Source organism: Tremella mesenterica (genome assembly GCF_000271645.1).
Source record: "Tremella mesenterica DSM 1558 unplaced genomic scaffold TREMEscaffold_4, whole genome shotgun sequence".
Classification (NCBI taxonomy): Eukaryota; Fungi; Basidiomycota; class Tremellomycetes; order Tremellales; family Tremellaceae; genus Tremella; species Tremella mesenterica.
Genome location: NW_006711228.1, coordinates 1136628 through 1159553, shown reverse-complemented (window position 1 = coordinate 1159553; position 22926 = coordinate 1136628). Strand labels below are relative to the sequence as shown.

The 22926-nt window shown below is 46.3% G+C and overlaps 9 protein-coding genes across 9 annotated transcripts; 4 read left to right on the top strand and 5 right to left on the bottom strand.

The window, feature by feature from the left end:
- Window positions 1-105: 105 nt before the first annotated feature.
- Window positions 106-573, top strand: TREMEDRAFT_61824 (uncharacterized protein; the record flags this gene model as incomplete). The annotated part of the gene is made up of 2 exons (XM_007004131.1): window positions 106-498; window positions 556-573. The coding sequence occupies 2 exons, from the start codon at window positions 106-108 to the stop codon at window positions 571-573; spliced, it is 411 nt and encodes a 136-aa protein (XP_007004193.1).
- Window positions 574-1205: 632 nt separating this feature from the next.
- Window positions 1206-2812, bottom strand: TREMEDRAFT_29748 (uncharacterized protein; the record flags this gene model as incomplete). The annotated part of the gene is made up of 9 exons (XM_007003790.1): window positions 1206-1336; window positions 1376-1448; window positions 1584-1850; window positions 2117-2181; window positions 2226-2278; window positions 2476-2520; window positions 2569-2590; window positions 2633-2646; window positions 2691-2812. The coding sequence occupies 9 exons, from the start codon at window positions 2810-2812 to the stop codon at window positions 1206-1208; spliced, it is 792 nt and encodes a 263-aa protein (XP_007003852.1).
- Window positions 2813-3107: 295 nt separating this feature from the next.
- Window positions 3108-5150, bottom strand: TREMEDRAFT_30323 (uncharacterized protein; the record flags this gene model as incomplete). The annotated part of the gene is made up of 7 exons (XM_007003865.1): window positions 3108-3662; window positions 3706-3859; window positions 3906-4297; window positions 4349-4486; window positions 4530-4685; window positions 4726-4977; window positions 5022-5150. Coding segments are annotated over 7 exons (1776 nt in total), but the record flags the coding sequence as incomplete, so codon positions are not given.
- A 351-nt stretch (window positions 5151-5501) lies between these two features.
- Window positions 5502-7679, top strand: TREMEDRAFT_29901 (uncharacterized protein; the record flags this gene model as incomplete). Its single annotated transcript, XM_007003809.1, has 4 exons — window positions 5502-5888; window positions 5936-6465; window positions 6515-7332; window positions 7435-7679. The coding sequence occupies 4 exons, from the start codon at window positions 5502-5504 to the stop codon at window positions 7677-7679; spliced, it is 1980 nt and encodes a 659-aa protein (XP_007003871.1).
- A 317-nt stretch (window positions 7680-7996) lies between these two features.
- TREMEDRAFT_61821 (uncharacterized protein) lies at window positions 7997-9957 on the bottom strand (the record flags this gene model as incomplete). The annotated part of the gene is made up of 8 exons (XM_007004130.1): window positions 7997-8010; window positions 8121-8323; window positions 8432-8534; window positions 8627-8826; window positions 8925-9054; window positions 9150-9458; window positions 9661-9729; window positions 9807-9957. 8 exons carry the CDS (start codon window positions 9955-9957, stop codon window positions 7997-7999), a joined length of 1179 nt encoding a protein of 392 aa, XP_007004192.1.
- Window positions 9958-11485: 1528 nt separating this feature from the next.
- Window positions 11486-12729, top strand: TREMEDRAFT_43678 (uncharacterized protein). Its single transcript, XM_007003932.1, has 5 exons — window positions 11486-11618; window positions 11695-11792; window positions 11891-12146; window positions 12209-12367; window positions 12457-12729. Exons 1-5 carry the CDS (start codon window positions 11584-11586, stop codon window positions 12668-12670), a joined length of 762 nt encoding a protein of 253 aa, XP_007003994.1. The 5' UTR covers window positions 11486-11583; the 3' UTR covers window positions 12671-12729.
- A 199-nt stretch (window positions 12730-12928) lies between these two features.
- On the bottom strand, window positions 12929-14204 carry TREMEDRAFT_61819 (uncharacterized protein; the record flags this gene model as incomplete). Its single annotated transcript, XM_007004129.1, has 2 exons — window positions 12929-12955; window positions 12987-14204. The coding sequence occupies 2 exons, from the start codon at window positions 14202-14204 to the stop codon at window positions 12929-12931; spliced, it is 1245 nt and encodes a 414-aa protein (XP_007004191.1).
- Window positions 14205-18025: 3821 nt separating this feature from the next.
- On the bottom strand, window positions 18026-21167 carry TREMEDRAFT_38717 (uncharacterized protein). The gene is made up of 5 exons (XM_007003889.1): window positions 20541-21167; window positions 20012-20386; window positions 18950-19883; window positions 18489-18801; window positions 18026-18353 (listed from the first exon to the last, which is right to left on the bottom strand). The coding sequence occupies exons 1-5, from the start codon at window positions 20982-20984 to the stop codon at window positions 18089-18091; spliced, it is 2331 nt and encodes a 776-aa protein (XP_007003951.1). The 5' UTR covers window positions 20985-21167; the 3' UTR covers window positions 18026-18088.
- Window positions 21168-21663: 496 nt separating this feature from the next.
- TREMEDRAFT_61817 (uncharacterized protein) lies at window positions 21664-22791 on the top strand (the record flags this gene model as incomplete). Its single annotated transcript, XM_007004128.1, has 4 exons — window positions 21664-21675; window positions 21735-21863; window positions 22061-22213; window positions 22393-22791. 4 exons carry the CDS (start codon window positions 21664-21666, stop codon window positions 22789-22791), a joined length of 693 nt encoding a protein of 230 aa, XP_007004190.1.
- Window positions 22792-22926: the final 135 nt, after the last annotated feature.

The window sequence follows — 22926 nt, the reverse complement described above, 5'->3', positions numbered from 1 at the left end:
TGCGGAAGGATGTGTAGAAAGAGAAAGAACTTTTGTCTTGTTCGTTTCTCATCTTTGCCATATCTTTCTTCCTCACTTTGACTTTACTCGTATCATCATATCATCATGTTACTAAATCCGAAACATATACATCAAGACCTTCTTTCTACTCTTTCCTTTGATAAAAGACAGAAAGACGATACACCTCATACTGCTTTACTCATAGGACCTCAAGGACAATTAGTTTGTTGGACAACTAACAAAAATCAACCCTTCTCCCATGATCCTCAAATTGAAGGCGAGCAACAGCACGAACGAAATGAAGATATCACACATGATGGTGCTGTAGCGAATGGGGAAGAGGATGGTCAAAATGAGGATAGAGTGCATGAGGAAGAAAAACAATATGTGGACGAGGAAGAAGAAGAACCTTATTTGGAAGATCCGGAAAGATTAAGATTGATACTTGGTTTAGCTTCACAATGGGAAGAAGATGCTTCTCCTCGTGTTGAATGTGAGGTGAGTAGATATCTTTTACACCCTTCATGACCAATAAGGTTGGATACCCGATGAAAGACACAAGAGAGGGAATGATGATGTTGATCACCACGAGTCATCCGTCGAGAGGATCATGATGAATCTATGAAAGTACACTTGAACTCGGCTGGTGGCTATGTTAGATAGCTTAAGACCAAGACTATATGAAGAGATCCAACCGGATAACACGATAAGAAGCTAAGATCCAGCTCGGTCGTGTTTTGTTACATCCCATACCCCTCCCTCCACCTGAAATCCCAGCTTCAGGAGTTCCAACCCCCACAGTCCGAACCACCCTCCCATCTTTTTTCGTACTCGTTCTCAATGGTTCCTCACGGACGCCATGGACAACACTCAATGCAAAGGTATGTTTTCTTCTCAATCGTCCATTTCACAACGGCTCATGTCCAGGCGGACGAATTTCGGGAACGATGGAAGGTTCATGCGGGGATATGACAACAATTCACGATGATATATCACTTTACGACATTGGTCATGTATATGCATAACGTAAGACCACAGCGGTGATTTAATTCTACCACAAGGCGCTCCCAGACTGTATCATCAGTCATGGTCCATTGCATTGTCTGACATATTTGCCTTAGATGGTGGGTGAGTGAAGAGAGAGAGAGAGAGACGGAAAAAGACTGACCGACTGAGGCGCTTGTTTCTTCTTCCCCGTGGTTTCTTTAGCTGCTTGACGATCCGCTTCCGTTTCGTTTTCGTATCCTCCGAACACTTTTCATCAGCTTACCATCCATGCAGAGAGAGAGAGGACATGACTTACAAGCTTCACCCATGCTTGACTTACCACCCGGAGCTGACGTGAGTGGTGGTCACAACGATCAGAAACACTCACCTTCACGGACTTTACGACTCGGCTTGAAACCAGGGGGAGGGTTCGAGATAGGTTTGTCCCGTCTGATATCAGTCTCTCATTATGTTTCGGCATCCCTTTTATAAGAGCTAGTACTTCTCCCAGATCAACAGCTCATCGAAGGGTATGGATAGACGAAGGCCATCGGGCATGTCGGAGGAATAACAGGGATAGGGAAAACTGAGACAACCCACGGCTCATCCTCAATCTTAGCTCCACCATCAATCTCAGGTTCCACATGCAATTTCACCCTTTCCAACCTTTCTATCTCCACATCGACCCCATTGCCTTCACGCGGGGGAGCCAAAGACAAAGCATCCGTCTCTTCGTATTCTTCGCCGTATATACGAATACTTTGTTTACCCCCCGGAGGATCAACGACTTTTCGCGAAGGACGTGGTACTGTGGCTTTATTTCCAGGGATAGGAGAATCATGTGTCGGGTCTGCTATTTCGGCCTGTATGTCAATAGTGTTTTTTCAATAGTATGCAAACGACCAAAGATGTTCAATGAGATCGAAACCGCCGGTTGATCCTTTCTCTACTCAGAGCGCACACACTGATACAGAGCATAGATACTGGTGTTCGTCTAGTCTGAAGATAGGTCAAAGGAAGCCTGGATTATGCAACCAGGGGGGGCCAGATCTCTTATGTGATTCAAAAGGATAACAACAAATGATAGACATTAACAGACGATGAGGAATGACTGAGGGAAAACACCCACCTCGACGAGATCAGCAACAGCAGCATCCGTAGCGGCTTGATCAAACTTTCCAAAAGTTGCGTATTCTACCTTATTAGTTACTTCCCCTTCCAAATGAACAAAATCTCACTTGGTAGTTTTGAAATCTCTCCGAAATTCGTATTGACGGTCAACTGACAAGACCTATCATAGTCAGCTGTCTTCACCCCCCTGATCAGGATTGAAGCTCGGACCTTCACTTCGGACCGGCGCTGAATGAGACGATACAATGCTGTCTCGCCATCCATTATCCGACACACAGTAGGATTCATCACTTGAAGAAGAAGAGTGAACAAGGAGGTACGAAAGTGAAAGAAGGAGGGAAAAGGTTATGAACATACTTGAGAAATTCCAATAAAGATCGTTTGGAAAAGACAATCTTATCACTTTCAATTTAGCTACCTTCCCACTTTTACTCAGTCCATGCAGCTCACTTATCCCAATGCATCATCCCTTCTTATTAGTCATGATACCGAGTATCTATCGCTAAAAACTCACCGATGGTAGCTCCCCTAAATCGTCAGCAGACATCATCTCAACGAAGTAAAAACCTCACCATGATCTGGGATCCTCCATGTCGAACGGATGTATGGGTGTGAACGTGGAAGGAGCACTGCATGTCAGCCAGAGGGGAAGATGTGAGATGGAGAAGACTCGCTCTTCCTTCTGAGATGACATGTTGCTTGTCAAGTTATGGAATGTGAGGTTGAATGCAGTATGAGCTTGGTCCAAGTACGACGTGGACGCGTCGGTGAAAACATCAGTGGCACCGTGGATGCTTCTACAAGTATCACCTGAGCACCTGAGTGATCCATGAGCTGAAGAGGGACTGTGATACTACGCTTACTAGACCAGCCAGCCATGGGCTGACAGAGAGGCCAGGTTGACAGCTGAACCGCTAGCCGCTTGTACATGACAACATCAGCCAGACATCACACAAAGCCCAATAACATCAGCAATCTAGATACAACACCTATCTCCAAACTTTAGCCCCTTTCACTGCCGATTGAGCCATTCCGATAGATTTGGTCAGATCGATTTTCCTCTGTGAGACCCCCAACTGTCCAGTTACTTTCCCTCTAACCTTGCCCGCCTTGTCATCGGAACTGACACTACTCCCATTGGAAGCCTTCCTCACTCCACTTTTAACGTTCGAACTCCCAGACACCATTCTCCTCTCCATGTCCACATTAGCTCTTCTTCCTCCTTCTCCCAACACGGCCGCATCTTTTCCTTTGTTCCTTACCGCTTTCTCCAACACCAATCTTGACAATGGAGTCTTGACAGATTTTCGGCGCGCAGCGTGAAGGTGATGTTTCTGCTTCGGTGTTCGATGAACATGATGAGGTGAGAGAGGGGAAGGGGAAATTGGACGATGATCATCATGAAATGAACCGCCGATGGGTGATGAGGTAGATTGCATAGGAAGTGGAGGTTTGATACCTTCCTCAGGAGTCGCGGGTAAGTACGCTCTCATGGCAGCTAGATCCGCTTGTCTTTGTTCTTCCACAAATGCCTGCCTTTCCAACTGCCACAGTCAGCTTCACCATACGACCGAATTCCAAGCTTACCTCAAGTTTCCGCTTCTCAGCAGCTAAGATATATCTCTCCTGAGCAAAGCGTTTCCTTTCTTGTTCAAAAGAATCTTGTTGTTTCGCTAATTCTCTCTGCCCTCTGACCTCCTCTATCTCCTCCGCCAGGTCGTCTATTGGCTTCGTTGATATCCTGAACTTTCAGCTGACGCGCCTAAAAATCAACAGAGACCACTCACCCAGCTTTCATCTTCTCTCGGGCGGCTTCTGTCAGAAGACGACTAGCCTCTTCCTCTCTCGCCTTGGCACATGACACCTCCATCTGCAAATCTTTCAGGCGATCTTCGAGATCCTGTATAACTCGTAATTGCTCTCTTTCCATCTTCTCCCTCTCAGCCACATCCACCTCTACGTCCGGATCGACGGAATCTAATCTCGACGCTGGAGGTTGACCGCTCAAAAGTTGTTCCCGGATCTCCGAGATAAGTGTTTGCAGTCTTGCATTTGCCAGCGTAGGATGAGAGGTGGACGAAGAGGATTGAGAAGTATGTGTCGAGGATGAGGATAGATGACGACTAGAGGAAGCTGTGAGAGGTGCAAAGAATTGCACATGTCCAAAACGAGGAGGCATCTGTCTGTCAGTCCGAGTGTAGACAGGAATCATGTAGGAGATGATTCTGACCTCTTCGCCTTTGTATGCTGCAATCGCTTCCCGTAGGCCATTTCCTGCTGAGATGACCACATGTCGGAACGCTTCCGTCTCCTCTTGCAGAGACTCTCGAATCTCAGCCAAGTCTCTAAGGGCTTGTTCGATCATCGGCTGTTGCATGGGCTGTATGTCAGCTGGTTTATTGGCTCGTGACCGCTGAACTCACATGTGTAGGTATGTTCCGATTACTAGGTATTGGATTAAGTATTGTCACTCCATGCGGTCTGGAGAGAAGAGTGGCATCGTTATTGAATCTGGCAATCTGAGTAAGAGCTTTGTCAAGTTTGATCTGCGTTTTCTTGCTTTGATGCTACTTGTCAGCTTAGACTCAAGTGTTATTAAAGACTTACATTCGCCGCAACACGGACCGATTCCAAGGCCTTCTTACCTCTCCCCACTTCCTCTCGCAACTCTTTCGTCTTTGCTTCTTCTAGTACCAGACGCCGTTCCAGTTCGTTGCAACGTGATTTCCAGCCCTGAGTTTCTCCTTCAAGTCGGGCAATAGCGAGGGCTCTGGAATGATGTGATTTTGTCAGACGTTCATGTTCGTATGACAATGTTCGATGTTTGGCAAGGATACTATCCAGAGTCTCGAGATTAGTCTGTGAGTGTCAGAGATGCTTCCGGTAATTCATGATACACTTACTACACTCGATCCTAATAGCTCAAAGAGGACTCCGACGACATCTTCATAGTCCTTCCCAGTTAAAGCATCGAGGTTGAGAGGACGTTTGGCCCAACCGTGAGAGAGTAACTGAGCGTTGATCGATGAGAGAGGGGAGTAGCTACTAGATTGGCTGTCGAGTCAGCTTGACGTCGTGAGTACAATCATCGCCGACCTTTGGAATGATAGCTCCTCTCTGCCAGGGGAGTCTTCCGAGTCCGGCATACTGTACTTGAAAGTCCCTTGTTGAACGTTGAGATGTTGGAAGAAAGAATGTAAAATCAGTCGCGTGTTGTTGCGTCGGCGATATGTTTTCGATGTGCGGGACGTAATGTGGCACTGCCACTAGGTCGACGTGGAGAGTGGAGATTGCTGCGTCATGCTCCTTCCTTCCCTTTCTTCCCCATCTCCCCATCTCCCATGATACCACTTTCCTCTCTCTAACCTCTTAATCATCTTATCATGCAGTCTGATCTACCTCGAGCAGATGATCCTTCATCTATCCCGACACCCTCGTCACCTACGATCAGCTCCATTCGACATCATGCCACTCCCACCGTTCAGGACCCCGATCTTCCCCTCTCCCGTCCATCTTCCTCCAGTCTCAGGCGCCGTCTTCCTTCTCCGTCCTCGCAGGACAACCCTCTTCTGAGAATATGTCTCATGTCGCCTTTTGGTGAACATGGCTCGAGTATGCGGAGAGAACGTTCTTGTTCTCCTTCAATGAAGGTCAACGAGCTCAAGGATCAGGTGGGTGAAGAGGGGGAATGGGATAGAGAAGGGATGCGACTCATATGGCGAGGGAGATTATTGAAGGATGAGGAGATCCTGGGTGATATTTTGAATACTGTGCGTTCTTCAGCCTATATCTTCAAGATATTGAACTGATGAAGTAGAGAGATATCAGTCAAGTCCAGACGTTACATATAGTGGCAAGAGCTTCAACAAAATCTCGAGCTTCATTTGCCGGGAATATCCCACTGCCCCGACCTTCTCCAATATTGAACGCTCCCTCGCCAAATCCTCGAACAAGCGGAACGACACAATGGCAAAGTGTTGCGGAAGTTGCTTTGACAGAAAGTATACATTATCTCCTGTTCATGGCTCGACATCATCTCTGTCATTTGATGAATACGAAACCTCTCAGATGGCAAGAAACGATTCCTTCTCCATTAGTCTCACAAGAGGCCGCAAGACTGGGCGTCATGTCTGTCATTCGGGGATTTGCCAGTCATCATCAGTCTCGGCAAGAAGGGTGGGATAATTGGGAAGGCGTATTTTTGGGTGAATCCGAATCTGGTCTGAAGGGTGTATGGGAAAGAGGGCGGGAGGTGATCCAAAAGGAAATCAAAGATCTATGGGCAGGTCATATGGGCAAAACAATGAGTGATGATCCAGAGGGTAATATCATCTCCATCGAATATGAGTGAGCCATCTCCCTCTTCTGCTTCTCTCAACCTTTGACTAATGAGCAGTGGGAATCCATATACCCTTTGTCTTCCTCCACTTGATCTGATGACACCGCGACAATTATCCCATTTACTCCTCTATCTCCGAATCACGACTTTCACACCACTCCTTTATCCTATTCTTGAACAGGTCAATCGTCCCCCACCTCCCATCCCGACCCCTACCGTCCCTTTACCCCAAACGACCAGAGTGATCTATCGTCGTACTTTCCGCATTAACTTACCTGCCATTCCTCGAAATGTGCTGGTTCACATGTTTTTCTCACTTCTCAAGCTCAACGCGATGTTATGGATGTTGACCCGAGGTATGGGATGGGATGATCCTCGTTTTTGGGTTATTGGTGGTGCTGCAGCAGGATGGTGGGTAGGAGATGGATTGAATCGATATCGTATTGAAATGCGTCAACGTCGTCGAACTCAAATTCAACCAACTCCTCTACCCAATCAAATCCCACAGAATCAACAAAATGGACAAAACGGTCAGAATCAAGCTCCAAACATAGGTCTGGGAATTCAAGCAGGTAGAGAAGGTAGAGCAGTTCAAAATGGTAGAAATCCAAATGGTCGATCACGAAGAAGAAGAAATTTCAATCCTCTTAATTTTTTCGCTTATGTTCATTTAAATACAGATCGTCGTCAACTTCATCTTTCTCGTTCTACTTCAGAACCACGTTTACGTGATAGAAGAAGAGTACAACCATCTTGGTTTCAAACTCAATTATTGTTACCTGTTTCCTTATGGTTTATCACACTTGTTCCTTCTTGGGAATCAGCAAGAGGAAGAAGGATCAGACAAAGAGAAAGAGCTATGAGAGTTGTGGTTGGTGAAAGATCAACATTGACCTCACCTGTCACTCCTGCAATTGGGATGAACGGATTCGGTGGTGGTGAAAGTTCTTCAGATTCCCTTAATCCAGGTGAACTAGGTGGTGTGGACAGATCAAGTGTATCTGATTCAAATTTAGGTTTAGGTATATCGGGTTCAGGGATGAGAAGACATGTTTTACCTGATGGATTAGGTGAAGCGGCTAAAAGATATTACGAAAGAGTTCTTCAGCGTGGTGAAGGTATAGATTGGGAAGAAGAAAGAGAAGCTCAAAGAGCTTTAGGAGTAGGTGATGAAGAAGATAGAAATGGGGAAGGAGCAGGGATGGGTTTAGGTTTGTTTTGATTCCTGATCATTATATAGATACTGTAGAAATCGAATTTTTAGTTGTATATCTTCATCAAGATGTGCATGAGAAATGTATCTATAAACCACAAAACCGGAATTACAGACAAAGAGAAGAGTATGAGTAAAATACTTGGTTTTTTTCAATGGTTTTTCGTTTCCTCGCCCCTCTACATAGAACACTGGTAAACGTACAAACATCCCTCAACCCCTCTCCTGGATAATGGTGAACACTTGACACTAGTATTGGACTTGCGGTGATCGTTGAATATGCACATCTTCTTGTGTAAGGTATAGACAGGTTGGGGATAAGGGTTTTAAACATTTTCGACTGGTTTGTCAGCTGACTGTGGATGTAAATTGCAATTTAGATGTAATCGCGGCTGAAAAGAAGGACCGAAGCACAGGGTAGATGAGACGAGGGTTTGAGGAGCTACTCACCTTTACCACCTTCATAAGAAGCGATATACATATCGGCCTGTTTATGCTCATCCCAAATCGCTTCTTCTCTGTTCTTCCCTATGGTAGTTTTACCCAGCATCTCCTCGAGGGAGTAAGCTTCTTTCGGTGTGACAGGATAGGCGCTTTCGGAAGTGGCAGTGCCTGTGGAAGTGAAAGGTGATTTTTTGGTTCCTGCTGATGTTCTGATCGTCAGTACTGTGCCCATCACCGAGGTGCGCAGAGAGAATGACGAAACAAGAGATTAGCAGTGGAGACAAGAAAGGTTCAGATAGGATGAGAGGTCGACTCACGAAGCGTCCCATGAACCGAGTTTGCGGGATCCACTTTGAGGGGATTCTTTGATGCAGAAGACACGACGGAAGAGATTGTTCCAGAACTTTTTGGTCTCGGTGCCTCATTGTCAGTTCACGTACTCAGTTGTCAGAGATGAGACACTGCAAGGAAAGGAGGGAACGAGAATGTTATGAGCAGTCAAGAAGACTCACTGGTCGCGAAGCACAAAAAGAAGACGAAAGAACATGCGACAACGGTATACCATTGAAGTTGCAAGACCAGATTATTCGTACTGCTAAGGTCTGAACTGGAGATGCTCTCTATGAAAGAGAGGCTTTTCACGGGTGGTCCGCGGTGACCAAGAGGTTGAGGTCCGTGTTGGAATGAAACGAGGTTGAAGATAGCTCGAAGGCTGTGAATGAGCACGGATTCTCTCACCATCGAGACTATTGTAAGGTGAGTGGAGGGGGAACGGACGAGTAGTGGATGTGATGAAGAAGATTCACTCACCCGCAGGTACCCATCTCAGCGATGGTCAGGAAGTACAGTCTAAAGAATTGTTCTTTGTTTACGCTGGCGTCGGAAGCGATCAGACTGAGCATTTGTTGTCGTCGAAGATACACGTTGACGAGGGCCATGACTGATGGTCAGTGACGGCACTTTTTTCAGAGACACGGTGAGACGCTAAAACCCCGAAAGAAAGAGACATCTCGTCAATAGAGAGTGAAAACTTACTAGTGTACACAGCTGCTGCTCCGGCAATGACGATAGGAATGATAGCCATGAGGATCACTCCCCATGTGTCCCAGTAAGTAGCGGCCATGGGCCCAAACCCCTCAACGACGTAAAACCTGCGGTCCTGAGTGCTGAGATGTAAAAGGATACCAGCGATAGGGCCGATGATGGAGAAGCTCAAGTCGACGAGCTTGTGCCTGCGTCGAGAGGTGGAGTCGTAGAGGGGTGATTTAGAGCGGAGAGTGGTGTAGGCTTCGAGCTGTTTGGCGAGGATCATGTGGGCCAAAGGAAGACCGAAGTTGTAACCGACTATTCGGATCAGATCGGGCTACGCGATAACGACCGATGCATATTGAAAGGAACTCGTCATGGGAACAAGACGGGCTGGAAGAAGTCGGCACTTGAGACTGAAGATTCTCTGGTGAGGCTGACATATATTGGCTCGTGGTTCAAGAGCTAGGAGTAGGAAGACAATACTGGGGCTGTCGAACTGTGGATAAAGGATACTCACCTAGAACCAAAGAGCTGATATCACCCCAAGCCCTGGCCTTGATCTCGGCGCTGTTGTTCCACACGAGACCTAAGTCATCAGCGAGGCCCTTTGCAATCAAGTTCTAGGGGAGCAGCAGGGTGGTGATGTGTGAAGTCAAGACTCACAGTTAACAATGTGGACCAAATTCAGCGCCGTCATCCAGAAGATCATCGACAGCGTCGCAATATTCCTTGTGCGAAGATGCCATGGCGCAGGATACAGCGCAGTCAACAAGGCTATGATGGAGGGAACGAGGAGATTGACGAGGTTTGACATTGTGGTGACTGGTGACTGACCTAGAGTGCGATGACGATAATGATTACCCCACGACGATCAAGGCAAAGGTCAATGTTTGTGGGAGAGACGGGCGACAAATTGGAAAGAAGAAAGGGCGAAGAGAAGGATGGAATCGACAGGGGGGGTGTTTACTTTATATCCCATTCAGCACTTCGGCTAGACGGGCGGTCACCAGAAGCAGGATAAGAATCGAAGGATAGAAGGACAGCTTTGGCCTTTGGGAAAACTCGGTCACTTTGGATGATCCGGAGGATCGACAGATGGGTCCAAGAGCCCGTCCAAACTCTGCTCGTCTGGTTCTTCGCTTCTTCTCCTATTCCAAGGGATGTTGTGGTCGAGGACAGAGAAGATGAATTCGGATGTGTGGGAGAGAGGTGACAGGTGCCGAAGGAACACTCGCAGATCTTGCCTTCCTTGCGTTCAAGGACGTCCTGTGGTAGAGGAAAGTCTCCATGGCGGTACTCTGATCATCAACGATGGATGAGTGATCAGCGATCAAAGGGTGTCCGAACCATACAGCATACGAATTCCGTCATGTTCTCTCCATGTCCTTTTATCTTGGGTCGGTATACCGGAGAGCGGAGAACGGTCAAACGATATGACAAAGGCACTGTGAAAGACGTCAAAGGGTCGTCAATGCATCAGCAACAGCGGGCTTGTCCTTTTCCCCGGTATCATCTTCTATCAGTCATAAAGCATACATGACCCCAATCAGACAGCAAGCTTCCCACCCGAGCTGGAACGTCAACGAGATGTCAGCGTGAAAATGACCGGAAGAATGTCCCACACACAAACACACACACGAACACACAACTTTACCGCACACAGACTCACCTCCTGTCGTGCTGATCCCGACAGAATTGATGGGAGTGACTCGATCTGTGCACTTGATTACATGAACAGTGTTCCAAAGTAGGTGCTTTCGAGGAGGTTGTTTGACAGGAAGGTGATCGCTTCGCAAGCATTTGTCCGTGCAGTCGTTTGGAAGGGACGAGGAATGAGTGAGGAGCGGGAATGGAGAGGAGGTCAGTCACCCCAAAGCTGAGGAGTATCTCGAGCGTTTCCGGGTGATTACCTTAATTACCTTGATCCAAGTGGCATGGGCGGGAGGAGGGAGGAGGGAGGGGGAAGGAAGAGAACAAGAGGGATAAGAGATCAGGAAGGAGATCGGAAAGTTTCCAACGTGGTCCGAGCGTAAAGCAGAAGCACCCTCCCTCCCTCCCTCCCTTGAAAAGAGGCCTTGAGGTGATGATCCTCGAGTGACATGTCACAAGACTGCAAAGTCTCGAAGCCTGTGAGTCACTACAGGCTCGACGCCCCCAGTGTGTGCGCATGGAAGTTGTTTGGGAGCGAGAGATGTGCAAGGATGTGTATGGCCGTTCCAACAGTGGGGCCTCCCATTGTCGGCGATCGCCGCTAGTGGCAGCCAACGCTTGCGTTGCACCATGCATCAAAGTAAGAGCACTCACTCACTTACAGACCGCGTGTCGTTGCATCGTCCATTCCACCCAAGCGCATTCCTCTAATCGCTCTTCTCTCGCCCTCTCACAACCTTTTTGTCATATCTCAACACTCGTAACCGTCCTTCCTCAAGCAAGCTCCATCATGACAGCTCCAGGAGGCTCCAGCGGGGCTTACTCGTCAGTCTGCAGCCTTCATCCCCGTCAGGCTCTCCTTAGCCTTGACGCCGTTCTGCGATCCCCCGCTGACTTGCAGATTCTCCCTCACCACTTTCTCACCTTCCGGAAAGCTCGTACAGATCGAACATGCCCTTGCTGCCGTGGCTGGAGGTACCACCTCTCTCGGTATCAAAGGTGCGTGCTACCCCCCTCCTCTCTCACCTTACCAAACCTTCCAACTCAGTCTATGTCAACGTCATATTGAGTCAGACAGATAGAATGTTGATGTACAGCCACAAACGGTGTCGTTCTAGCTACTGAAAAGAAATCCCCCTCTCTTCTCCTCGACACCTCCGTTCTCGAAAAGGTAGCCCCTATATGCCCCAACATCGGTTTCGTTTATTCTGGCATGGGACCAGACTTCCGCGTTTTGGTAGCCAAAGCGAGAAAGATCGCTCAGGCTTATTGGAAAATGTATGGGGAACATCCACCTACCAAAGTGTTGGTTCAGGAAGTGGCTGCCGTGATGCAACAAGCTACTCAAAGAGGGTGAGTGTATTTCGTCTCTTTACCGTTTATGTTCCGCAGTGGGCAGAAGCTGATGAAGATAGTGGTGTCAGACCCTATGGGATCTCTCTTCTTATCGCCGGATGGGACTCTCATCGAGGTCAAAGTTTGTATCAAGTGGATCCCAGTGGGAGTTACTGGGCTTGGAAGGCAAGTGCTATTGGTAAGAACACGGTGAATGGCAAGACTTTCTTAGAGAAACGGTGAGTTGAGCACTTTCAGCCTTCAACACTTCACGTCTTTGTAGTGTACCTACCATTGGCGATTTGCACTCGGTTGGCTGATTGGTCAGATACAACGACGACCTCTCACTAGAGGACGCCATTCATACCGCTCTCCTCACCCTCAAAGAAGGTTTCGAAGGTCAAATGACCGAGAAAACGATCGAAATCGGTGTCGTCACTGTCCCTACGGCGGAACAGATGCAAGAGAAATCTGGTGAACGTTTACCACCGACATTCCGAAAGTTGACCGAAACAGAGGTCCGAGATTACCTCGCTTTGTGATGGTCAAGATGAGAACAAGATGGTGACGACATATATGTGCATGCAGATTTCATCATCACTACTGACTCGACCCGCTACGTCTCTTCTAAACATACAGGTTTGATGCATGGGATTCGTACAGCTAACTAAGTAGGTTACTTCTTTTTTACTTTGAACAATTGAGAAGGTTCAACTTTCAGGCTTGACCGAGTGGAGATTGACGCGACTTGCGAGGAGGAGCCATCATTTCCGGTGTGATGAAATTGACTTTCATCCTTCTCACCTCTTTTGCATCGGCATTACAACCTTCCCAATCTGCGTTCCTGTCGAAATGAACTCTGACTTTGATTTGCCAAATTGACAATTCCAAATGTTGTTTTACTTCTTCGTCTTTTCCAATTCCCTCTTCTCCCTCATCATTCTCCGTACTTCCATCCACATTTACCTCTTTTTCTTTCTCTTCCATTCCTTCCGGTTGTTCCCCATCCTGAATTACTTCCGAGTCATCATCAAGAACACTTAAAACCGCTCTCACTTCTAGAACAACTTCCAACAAACCTTCCGACATTTTAATCAACATGGCTTTTTGTTGTTTGACAAAAGTCGCCACATGTCTCAAGACCGTCCCTCGTCCTTCTCGAGCAATCAATTTATTTACCCTCGATCTACCTATCCCATTGACTATAGTAGCCACTACGCAAGGGACTACAGATTCGTCCAAAGCAGGAAAATGTGGTCGGATCTTATTGATCGTGTTGGTTAATTCCGGTTCTAATTCTCTTAAACTTTGGATGAAAGTTTTCAACGGATTCGGAACTGAAACTTGTCTGATAATTTCTTTAACAATAACTTTCCCTTGTTTATTCTCTTCAAGATTTTTCCTTTCAAAATCTTCCACCATATTTCCACCCGCTTCTTTTTCCTCCCCTTCATCTTGAGTCCCATCAACCAATTTATCCGTAGAAACATTTGGAGTAGAAGATATAGAGGAATTAGATTGATCAACAGTATCATCAACAAATTGTATGACAGATCTCATCCTGATATAATACCTAATTCTATCCCAATCGATTTTCACCTTTTCCCTAGACATGATCAACCTTACTGCCATACCTTCTCCAGGACGACGTGTCATACCTAATTCGGAAAGATACGATTGGATACGAGATGGATGTGAAAGTATTGAAATGATTGAATCTATAGTAGGTTGTTCAATACCAGGTCCTAAACCCATAAACATTTGATGACGAGGTTGAGCTTTGGAAAGTGCTATATGATATGCGGCGAGGAGACGTGGCCAATCATTTCGAGCGATGAGGTTGGGATTTGGGTCTAAGAATGGTAATGGTGATGGAGATTGTCGGTTTTGTTTTTGGTTTTGGTTTTGATCATTGATCTGCGGGGTTGAAGTGGGATTGATAATCTTAGAGGAATCAGGAAAATCTTTCACTTGAGAGGATTGGGATTGGGAGGGAGAAGAATGAAGTTCAGATGAATAATTGGTAGACATAGAATCAAGGAGGATAGTACGAGCGTTAGAAGAAATATCAGACATCGTTTTGGGGTTTTAGTCTCCAATATCCAATCGTTGATCTTTGAGTGAAAATGAACGAATAGTGTGATGTTATTACTAACGATCAGATTACTTTATGTACTCTACTCAAGTTCGAACGGTAAAGTAGACTTTGAAGAGTAAGAAGATCTCTGTAGGAGGGTGGGACACTGAGGTATTAAGAGGTAGACGTCATCAAGGGATAAAAAATTTCAGACACATAGAGATCCAGAATGGTCTCAGGGATGAAGCGTTAGTAAAAAGGTCAGAACAAGACTAGGGATCAAGGGGAAGATTTCAAGGGTCTGTTGGAGATAACAAAGGAAGTTTAAATTCCCCTTTTGTTATTTTGAGATTGTCTAACCGTGTCACCGAAGGTGATTCCACTATAAAAGGAAGGTTTTGACGGGTCCGACATCATGACGGAAACGTTTTTTTATTCAATCAACGATTCATGTCAGCAGAGTTTGAAATGTGTGAAATAAACATGCATGTTGTAAGTCTGAGTCGGGTGATTATACTAACTTGTCATAATTTCAAAACAATGAATGAGAGAAGAAACAGTCAAAAAGAATCAAGTTCAAGTTACAATATCGACTTCACCCTCGTCTTCCCATATGAGAAGATCTTCCTCGGATATATCCCTCAACGATTTCTTAGAAACATGTTTGACTTTACATCCCCCAACATGCCATCCAAATCCTCGAAGATATTCAACTCGGACATCCACCGTCGCTTGTACCGCATAACGAGATAGAACATATCGAATTCGGTCCGAAGACGCTTTACTCTCGTCTTTCTCATTCTCCTCTTGTTCTTTCTTCTCATCTTCATATTTTTCATTATCGAACTTCTCATCATCCACAACCCGATTGCCTTGTTCATCTTCCTTCGGCAAAGTCACCAACGCCTTGAAACCGAGTTTCAACTTCAAAACCCTAGTATCTCCTTGAACCAACCTGTCTTCAACTTTCCATGGTAGATCATACGATACCAAACCTCTCTTGTGATCTGGTTCAAGATCATAAGCAGGCTGATATCGTCCACCTTCAGGATCATAATCTAACGAATGACTCAGAATGTACGACATTACATGAGATGGAGAAGGTAGATCGTTCATCAACAATAACTCTTCAAGCTTGGATTTTTTACCAAGGCTGTTTATTATTTGTTCCGCGGTAAATTTGACTTCCATATCATCTTCAGCAAGACTATAAGAATTGATGATGAGTTCCAGATGAGTGTTCAGAGAGTCAATGGCGTGTTCGAGACTTTTGATAAAACCCGGTATTATAATTCTTTTATGTATGAGTAGGGGATGAGTCCAAGATTATGGTTTGGACAGAGATGTCGTGTCAGTAGTAGCGTCCCTCTTCGCGGGCCTTTCTAGGCCTGCCACTTTCCCCATAGGGTCCGATTGCTAAAGACAGTTGATGACTGAGAGTTCGTATCCTGTAGGCATTGTCCCATGCAGCTATGCCTCAACAACAAAGCACTTTGAGATGATATGGCACAAGAGACAGAGAAAGCAAGATATTATACAGGTAAATCACGAGCTTCCTACAAGTAAGTTGTGGTTCCTCACGAAACATTCACAGATTTGAAAACAGTCGAAAGCAATCTCACTTCTCCATTTCCATCTCTGGCTCTTCCCAAGCCAAAAGACGGTGATTGGGCACTCCGGCAGTTGGTTTTTGAGAAACCTGTACCACTCTCCACGGTCCAGTAGTCCAACCGTGTCCTTTCAGATATTCTACTTCCAAAGTAACTTTCACCTGGATGGCATGCTTGACCCTCCTACTGCTTCTCTCATCAGGTAGACTCCAAAGTTTCTTGAATTTGTCTTTGTGTTCTTCTGTAAGTGCATCATCTATACCAACCTCACGTAATTCTTCCCACAACTTTTCCCTGTCGAGTGATTCCTCCTCGAGATTCAAAACCGCCTTCTCGTCGACTTTCTTGGTCTCATGTTCTTCCTGCTTGATCATGACCATGTCAGTTTGTAATTCCTTCTCCTGTCCCTTATCTGCTTCGTCGTCTTGCCTGAGAAGGTCTTTCTGTTCTTCCTCTTCTACCTTGTGAATTATCATAGTATCGTTGACGTCCGGTTTCAGGTTTTCTCCAGTAGTGTTCTTCCCATCTTGATCTTCCTTGTTTGTCATATCCGATCCGACTTTCAGCTCTATATTGTCGCTTTCTCTCAATCTCTCCTTTTCTTCCTTTTCCTCCTGTTTCTTCTTCTTCCTCTCCTCCTTCTCCTTTCTGTTTTGTTCCTTCCTCATCTCTTGTTCCCGTTTCCTTTCATCTTCGTATTTTTGATTCTCCAGGACCCATGAATCCCCATCATCATCGAGATACAAAGTGGTAAGATTACTGAGACCCAGCTCCAATATCAAAACTTTCGTATCACCATCCACAAACTTTCCGTCATATCCCAAGGTAAAACAGGCTTCTTCGGTTCTCCGTCAACCTTCCACGTGAGTCTCAGATCCCCTCCTCCAGGATTGTTTACAAGTTTATGTCTCAAAATAGAGCAATAACATGATGGTGTGTGCGATCACTACATCGCAATTTGTCTGCCAGATCCGTCTTCTGTATCCTCTTTATGATTCTCTGCACAAGGTCCTCCACCTCAATATCATCTTCTTCCATTTTACAAGACCTTATGAGGGTTTTTAGTGGAGAGACTAGCGAATCGAGAGCCATGAGTAAATCTTGGTGTGTGTCAGGAACCATGACCTCTCGAAAGATTGTGATTTCCTTCGGACCTCGAACTCGTTCTTGCACTCCCATCTCCCGACTCGATGCCATGTCATTTTGAGTCACGTCCTTATTCAATAAGTCCTGTCCCTCTTGAGTAGGGATGTCTGCCTGCTGTATATCCCGGTCATCATTCTTGGCGACCGACTCTGACGGTGTTGTGTGATCAATGAGCTTGGGGGGTGACCGTTTGTTGGATTTGGATACGAAAGGACTGATGATTAATTCATCTCCCTTATAAGTCACAGTGATCTCCATGACGTGAGAATAGAGTCCCCGTCGACCTGGCCAACCACCCCAACCGGCTGGGGGTCCTTCTTGCATTTTGATAGACCATTCTTGATCAGTATCAAAGACCCCTAAAGCGAAGAGTATTTCTTGAACTCTGGCGGGCTGAGAGAAGGCAGAAAGGACGGCGTCGATCATCTCTCCTACCACTGCCCAACCGAAAGCTGACTTCATTACGCCATTACGAGGCCGGCAGAGAGCCAAAGCCGCGTGATACTTGCCCACAGCGGCTGCCCAGACGTCCCTCGGGAGTCCAGGTAAACCAGGTTGACATAGTTCGACGGGAAAGTATCGATGTTTCCAAGCGCGTTGAGCGGGGGTGAGATCCTCGGAGCGATCGCGCCTTTTGATTGGGGTATCATCAGGGGATGGGGGCCAGGCGGTGCAGATGCGGTGTCATTCGGTTTGGCTTCATTTTCGTTCGAAGAGCAGTCTTTAGCTTGCGAAGGAGATGATAGTCGTTCTGAGGTGTTGTGAGGATGAGAGGCGGAATTGTCGTCAACAAGATTCAAGTCGGACATTTTGAGTGTCAAGTTTGGAAGACGATGTGTGTCAAGATGATCGAAGTTACGAGTTGATTGGTCGATGACAGCAGGGCTTAGAAGCTTGGAAAGTTCTGGTAAGTTATGGAAGAGGAAGGGAGAGTAAGGCAGTGAGATATACACATCGAAAAAGCGGAGTCTGATAGGCTATGAATGAAAGGAAAAGTACATATCAAAGGTCAAATCAGAAGAAAGGATTCAAGTGATAGAAGGCTCAGTATGAATCAGTATGATAATGCGAGGTGATGCATAGTGATGACGTAGACCAGATTACCTACCATGTGATCAGAAGAAGTATCATGAACACCACAAACGTACTTCCCCATCTGCTCCACTGGAAACGAGCCATGGTTTCTCTGAATGCCATCGGATATCAAGCACCCCAAGACCATCTTGTGTACGATGTCCGCGGAGGATTTTGAGAGGTACGATGAGAGGATTTTGGGTCAGATCGGAATAGACTGTGCAATGGAAAATGTGGATGGTGCCGTCATCTGAAGAAGATGCGAAGAGTGGGAGTGTGGGATGGAAAGCGACTGAACGGAGGGCTCGGGTGTGATACCTTGTGCATTAGTGTTCTTGTTCACGTCTGATTATCCTCATCGCCTCCAGATTCGTGTGCAAGCGGTTGTTGGTTGATCCAAGGGTGATGGGGAATGACGAAAAGGGAAAAGCTTCATACCAAGAATGAACTCACCGTAATGTCCTGTAAGGCTTATCACCCAGATCCATATCGAACCAAGCGAGTTTCTTATCGTAACTCCCCAGGATGACGTTGTCTCCACCTGGATGAACGTCCATCGAAGAAATCCATCTCATTCCACTCTGCAACGTCTTGACTAATTTCTGTCCTGCGAGATCGTATAGTCGTACGTAACGCTGTGTAGCGGCGAAGAACCACGGTTTGAGCGGATGGAAAGCCACCGTTTGTACCGTCCCTTGAGTTTTGCGGAAGGGTGATTGAGTGGCGTGCTTAGAGAGCTGATGGATGAGGACTGATTTATTGGAGGCTGCAAGTCAGTAATTACCCTTACTGACTTTGCTCGTCGTCTCTTTCAGTAAAATTAAAATACTCTCAGAGTTAAGTAGAGACATGATGTGAAGGATAGATCCATGAACTTATGATATAGGAAATGATTGATATAGGAAATGACTCACCATCCATAGCGACGGTTGAAAAGTAATCTCCTTTCCTATGCCACGCCACCTTCTTTGGCGTTCCTGGAACTTGAATATACACCAAAACTCCTCGTTCTCGCTCCGTCTCATTCGGTCTTGACCATTTAATAGCCTCAGTCCCTTTGACCTCTTTTCCAGAACCCATATCTGTCGTCGCTGCACTGATCGCAAAAGCCGCGTTGGCATGCTCCACAGTCCTCCCCGCGACTTTCGGATCCACCAAAGCCAGAGGTGCCAGAACCGCCACCTTTCCACTCACTAAGGCCACAAGCATTGCCTCTTCTTTATTCGGTGACCACTCCACACTATGAATAGCTCCAGATTTTAAATCCCATTTCCAAACTTCTCTACCATTCCCCAGATCCCAGATTCTCACCACACCATCTTCAGAGCCGGAAGCTACCCATTCGCCTCCAGGAGAGATGGACACCCCTCTCACGCGTGTATCACCCGGATGACGGTATTGGACTGTGGCAGCCACAGGGAAAGGTCTGAGCTCTCGTGGAGAAGGTAGCTTAGGTACAAGACTTTCAGGGTCGATATTCAGTTTGACCTTCCGAGTACGTGGTGCGAGGTAAAGATCCAAAGCACGCTCGAATTTCTCTTGTACCAAATTCTTATACGCAGGAACGAGTCGGAGAGCGCTGTATTTGGCAGGGAGGAAATCAGTTTTTCGATCTTCTTTGTCTGTAGCTTCCCATTCCGCTCTTTCCTCTTCAGTAGGGACATATTCTTCAGGTGGGTTGTACGATTCGGCAGTTTTGGGAGGGGGTAGTTGTGGAGCTGGCATATACATGGCGTGAGGAGTGTGAACATCGGCATCGGACCAGATAGCATAGACAGAGGGCTTGGTGGCTGAGGGTTTATTGGGGAGAATACGACCTTCTCTGATAGCTTTGACTATCTTCATCACCTGAAGAAATCAGCTGGATCCTGTAGGAGATGACCGTTTTCACCAAACTCGAACTCTTAGGTCTTATGCTCCTCGAGGAAACAACATGAGTCCACGAGATGGAGAATGGAAGGAGGGCTAAGGCTCACCTTCTTATGCTCCCACTTTGAAGGGACAAATCGTCTCTTCGGTTCTGGAATTGCATTCAACGGCATCGTCATTTCCTTCCCTTTCCCAGTAAACCACTCTATCGTATCTTCGTAAGGTTCATAATCAGGATCTGGGTTTTCGGCTCTCTCCAACCGTCTTATAATGTCGAGCTCTTTATCACTCAATTGGACTTGCTGTTGTAAGAGTTTATCTTCCACTGAAGTCCAAGCAGTAGGATCTTCTACATTCGCAAGGAATTTGTCTAAAGCATCCCCTTGAGCCGGTCTGAATATTTTCCGTCCGTTGATGTCGTAGCCGATATGAGGGAGTTCGTCGTACCAGTCCATGGGAATGTTGCCTACGGTATTTGGGTTCTGTCATTAGCGACATAGTCTACCTGAAATGACTCGTTCGTCATCGATCCCCTCCACGCTCTGCCTGGGCTTCGAACTGGGTTGGGACGATCCCTCAGCTGACACACCATGAGTGGAAGTAGGCGAAGATGCGAAGCGGGGAGACCACACTTACATCCTCAGTACTACTGTCACTTCCATACCCAGCTTCATATTCCGGATACTCGCGTATATAACCTCCCTTGACCAATTTACTAGGTTTCAACTTCCCATGACCTTCTTTCGCGTGAGAAATCTTCTCCTCGGCTCCTAAATCTTCATTGGGTTTGACAGTATTCGCCTTGATCAACTTGGCTAATTTTTCCTCTCCATTCAATTGTTTCTTTTCTGATCTTGGAGAACCGCTCAATGACGAAGTAGGAGTTTCGTACATCTCATCGATGTCTGACGAGTTGTATCCTGATTCTGAACCTGAATCTTCGTCGTCCAGTTTTTCGAGGTCGCTTTCTTCAATGTCATTCTCTGAGGCAGAATCAATCTCTGGAAATTCATCCTCTTCCGATTCATCGGAAACGTTATCTTCTTCCTCTCCAGATTCTGGCTGCTCGTCCATACTCATTCCCTCTAAAGAGCCAAGATCATCTTCATCTTCATCGGTTTCCGAGGGAGGATGTTGTGCTTGTCGCTTGCTAGGTCGAAACTTTGAGGGACCAGCATGTCCGTCGACTCCATTGACTCTCTTTGGATCATCTCGAGATGCCGCAAGGTCAGACTTGGAGCTGCTCGCTTTTACAGCTCTAGGTGCCATGATGGTTTGTTGAAATCGTCGTCAAAATTCTTTGAGACGGGTGAAGAGAACCGGTGCCACATTCGGCTTTTCAGACATTGCCGTGGAGCCCCACACCTACTCCCCACCCTACGATCGATGGTGACGACGACGAGTAAGTACGACTTTCCGTTTGTGACCTCTACTGGTCTTTGGGATGGAAAGGTGATGTGACACAGGAGGAGAGCATCAGAGTCATGTCATACATCTTAAACAGACTGACTTATAGCCTCTGATGTCTTTCTCTCTTAACTTCTCTCTGATCACTTACAGCGAAGACCACTTTGAACCCATCTCAATATCTCCACAATGGTCAAGTCACAATCACAGGTAGTGGCCGATTTCAACGGTGTGTCCCTGTCTTCCTCCTCTGATGTCCCCTTCTTCCTTATGATAACCACCATCAGCCGGTAGACGATGATCAAGAAATTCGAATTATGTATATACTGGCTGACTCTCAGAAATCGTCAACATGACAGCCGATGTTCGTCCCTCTCCCGCTGTTCGCCCTGACTTTCACTGATCACTCGCTGAGATTTATAGGAACTTGATGCTTTCTTGAAAACTGAAGGATCCCAAACTACGGGTTTCACCCAAGAAGGTAGTTCGGAAAGCATCGGTCACGAATCTGGTCGAAAGATTGTAGACATACTTCGTCGTAATCCTTCCAAGGTGAGGTTTTTCCCTTCTCTCTTCTCTTCCTCGCCTCATTTCCTCCTCTCCGTAAAGGAACGAGTAACAATGTCAAGTCGCAGATCATAATTCAGTGAAACGAACTCGTGGTTTGCTTGCGATATTAAGGAAGACGCTGGCGTATAGAGATTGATGGGACCCTGAAGTACACCTAGAAAGCTGGGACTGATACATAGTCGGAAGATAAATACACCGAAGAAGATATCGAACATATGAGAAAAGTAGTCAGTTATTGTAAACGTCATTTGGCACAGGAAGGAAAGATGAAAGAGACTAAAAGTCCTGAAGAATTAGAAAAGACGAAAAGTACGAGGAGTTTGAAGAACTGGGTGGGTCATTACCTTACTTTACTTTCTTTCTTTCTTCATGCCCCGCCCCATCATCGTGACTTTTGACGGTATCCCACTTCGAACAAGCAACGACTACATCCAAGTCACGCACTCATCGGTCACTTCAAATCCTATAATTGAGACTGCAAATGTTTGCAAGTAGGAACTGACAAGAATAGGGTCACGATCCTCTCAAAACTACCTCTTCCAAATCGACTAAACCGACTTCCAAGAAAACGGAGCAGTCTACCAAATCGACATCGGAGAAAGATAAACCGACATCAAAGAAAAGTACCAAACCTACTGAAACAGAACCGAAAACCAAGAAAGAGGACAAACCGACATCGAAGAAAGTGGACAAACCAACTTCCAAAAAGGTTGAAAAGACCTCTGAAGGTAAAGAAAATCATTCCAAGGCAAAAGAAACAGCAAATGGGACAAAATCGGATAGAACGGAAGATCCTAAGTCGAAGAAACCGGCCAGTAAGAAGAAGACTGGTGATGCTGAGGTAGGAGACAAACGTCCAGCGGATCAGGAGAAAATTAAGGATAAACCTGCTTCCAAAAAGACCAAGTGAGTTTATCGTTTTCATCCTGGTGAGAGGGATTGATGATTAGGTCGGATAAGGAAAATACGGAAAGTAAGAAACCTTCCACTAGGAGTGCCAAGAAAGCTTAGTCACCCCCCGCCGTACGCCGTATTTCTCCCTGTC

Excerpts from the sequence above, each read along its gene's own strand:
- TREMEDRAFT_43678 (XM_007003932.1), top strand. The coding sequence starts at position 11,584 with ATGACAGCTCCAGGAGGCTCCAGCGGGGCTTACTC. Across the intron at positions 11,619-11,694 it reads GGCTCCAGCGGGGCTTACTC|ATTCTCCCTCACCACTTTCT; the intron begins GTCAGTCTGCAG and ends GCTGACTTGCAG. Across the intron at positions 11,793-11,890 it reads CACCTCTCTCGGTATCAAAG|CCACAAACGGTGTCGTTCTA; the intron begins GTGCGTGCTACC and ends GTTGATGTACAG.
- TREMEDRAFT_38717 (XM_007003889.1), bottom strand. The coding sequence starts at position 20,984 with ATGAGTATGGACGAGCAGCCAGAATCTGGAGAGGAAGAAGATAACGTT. Across the intron at positions 20,387-20,540 it reads GTGACAGTAGTACTGAGGAT|AACCCAAATACCGTAGGCAA; the intron begins GTAAGTGTGGTC and ends CGCTAATGACAG. Across the intron at positions 19,884-20,011 it reads CAAAGTGGGAGCATAAGAAG|GTGATGAAGATAGTCAAAGC; the intron begins GTGAGCCTTAGC and ends TGATTTCTTCAG.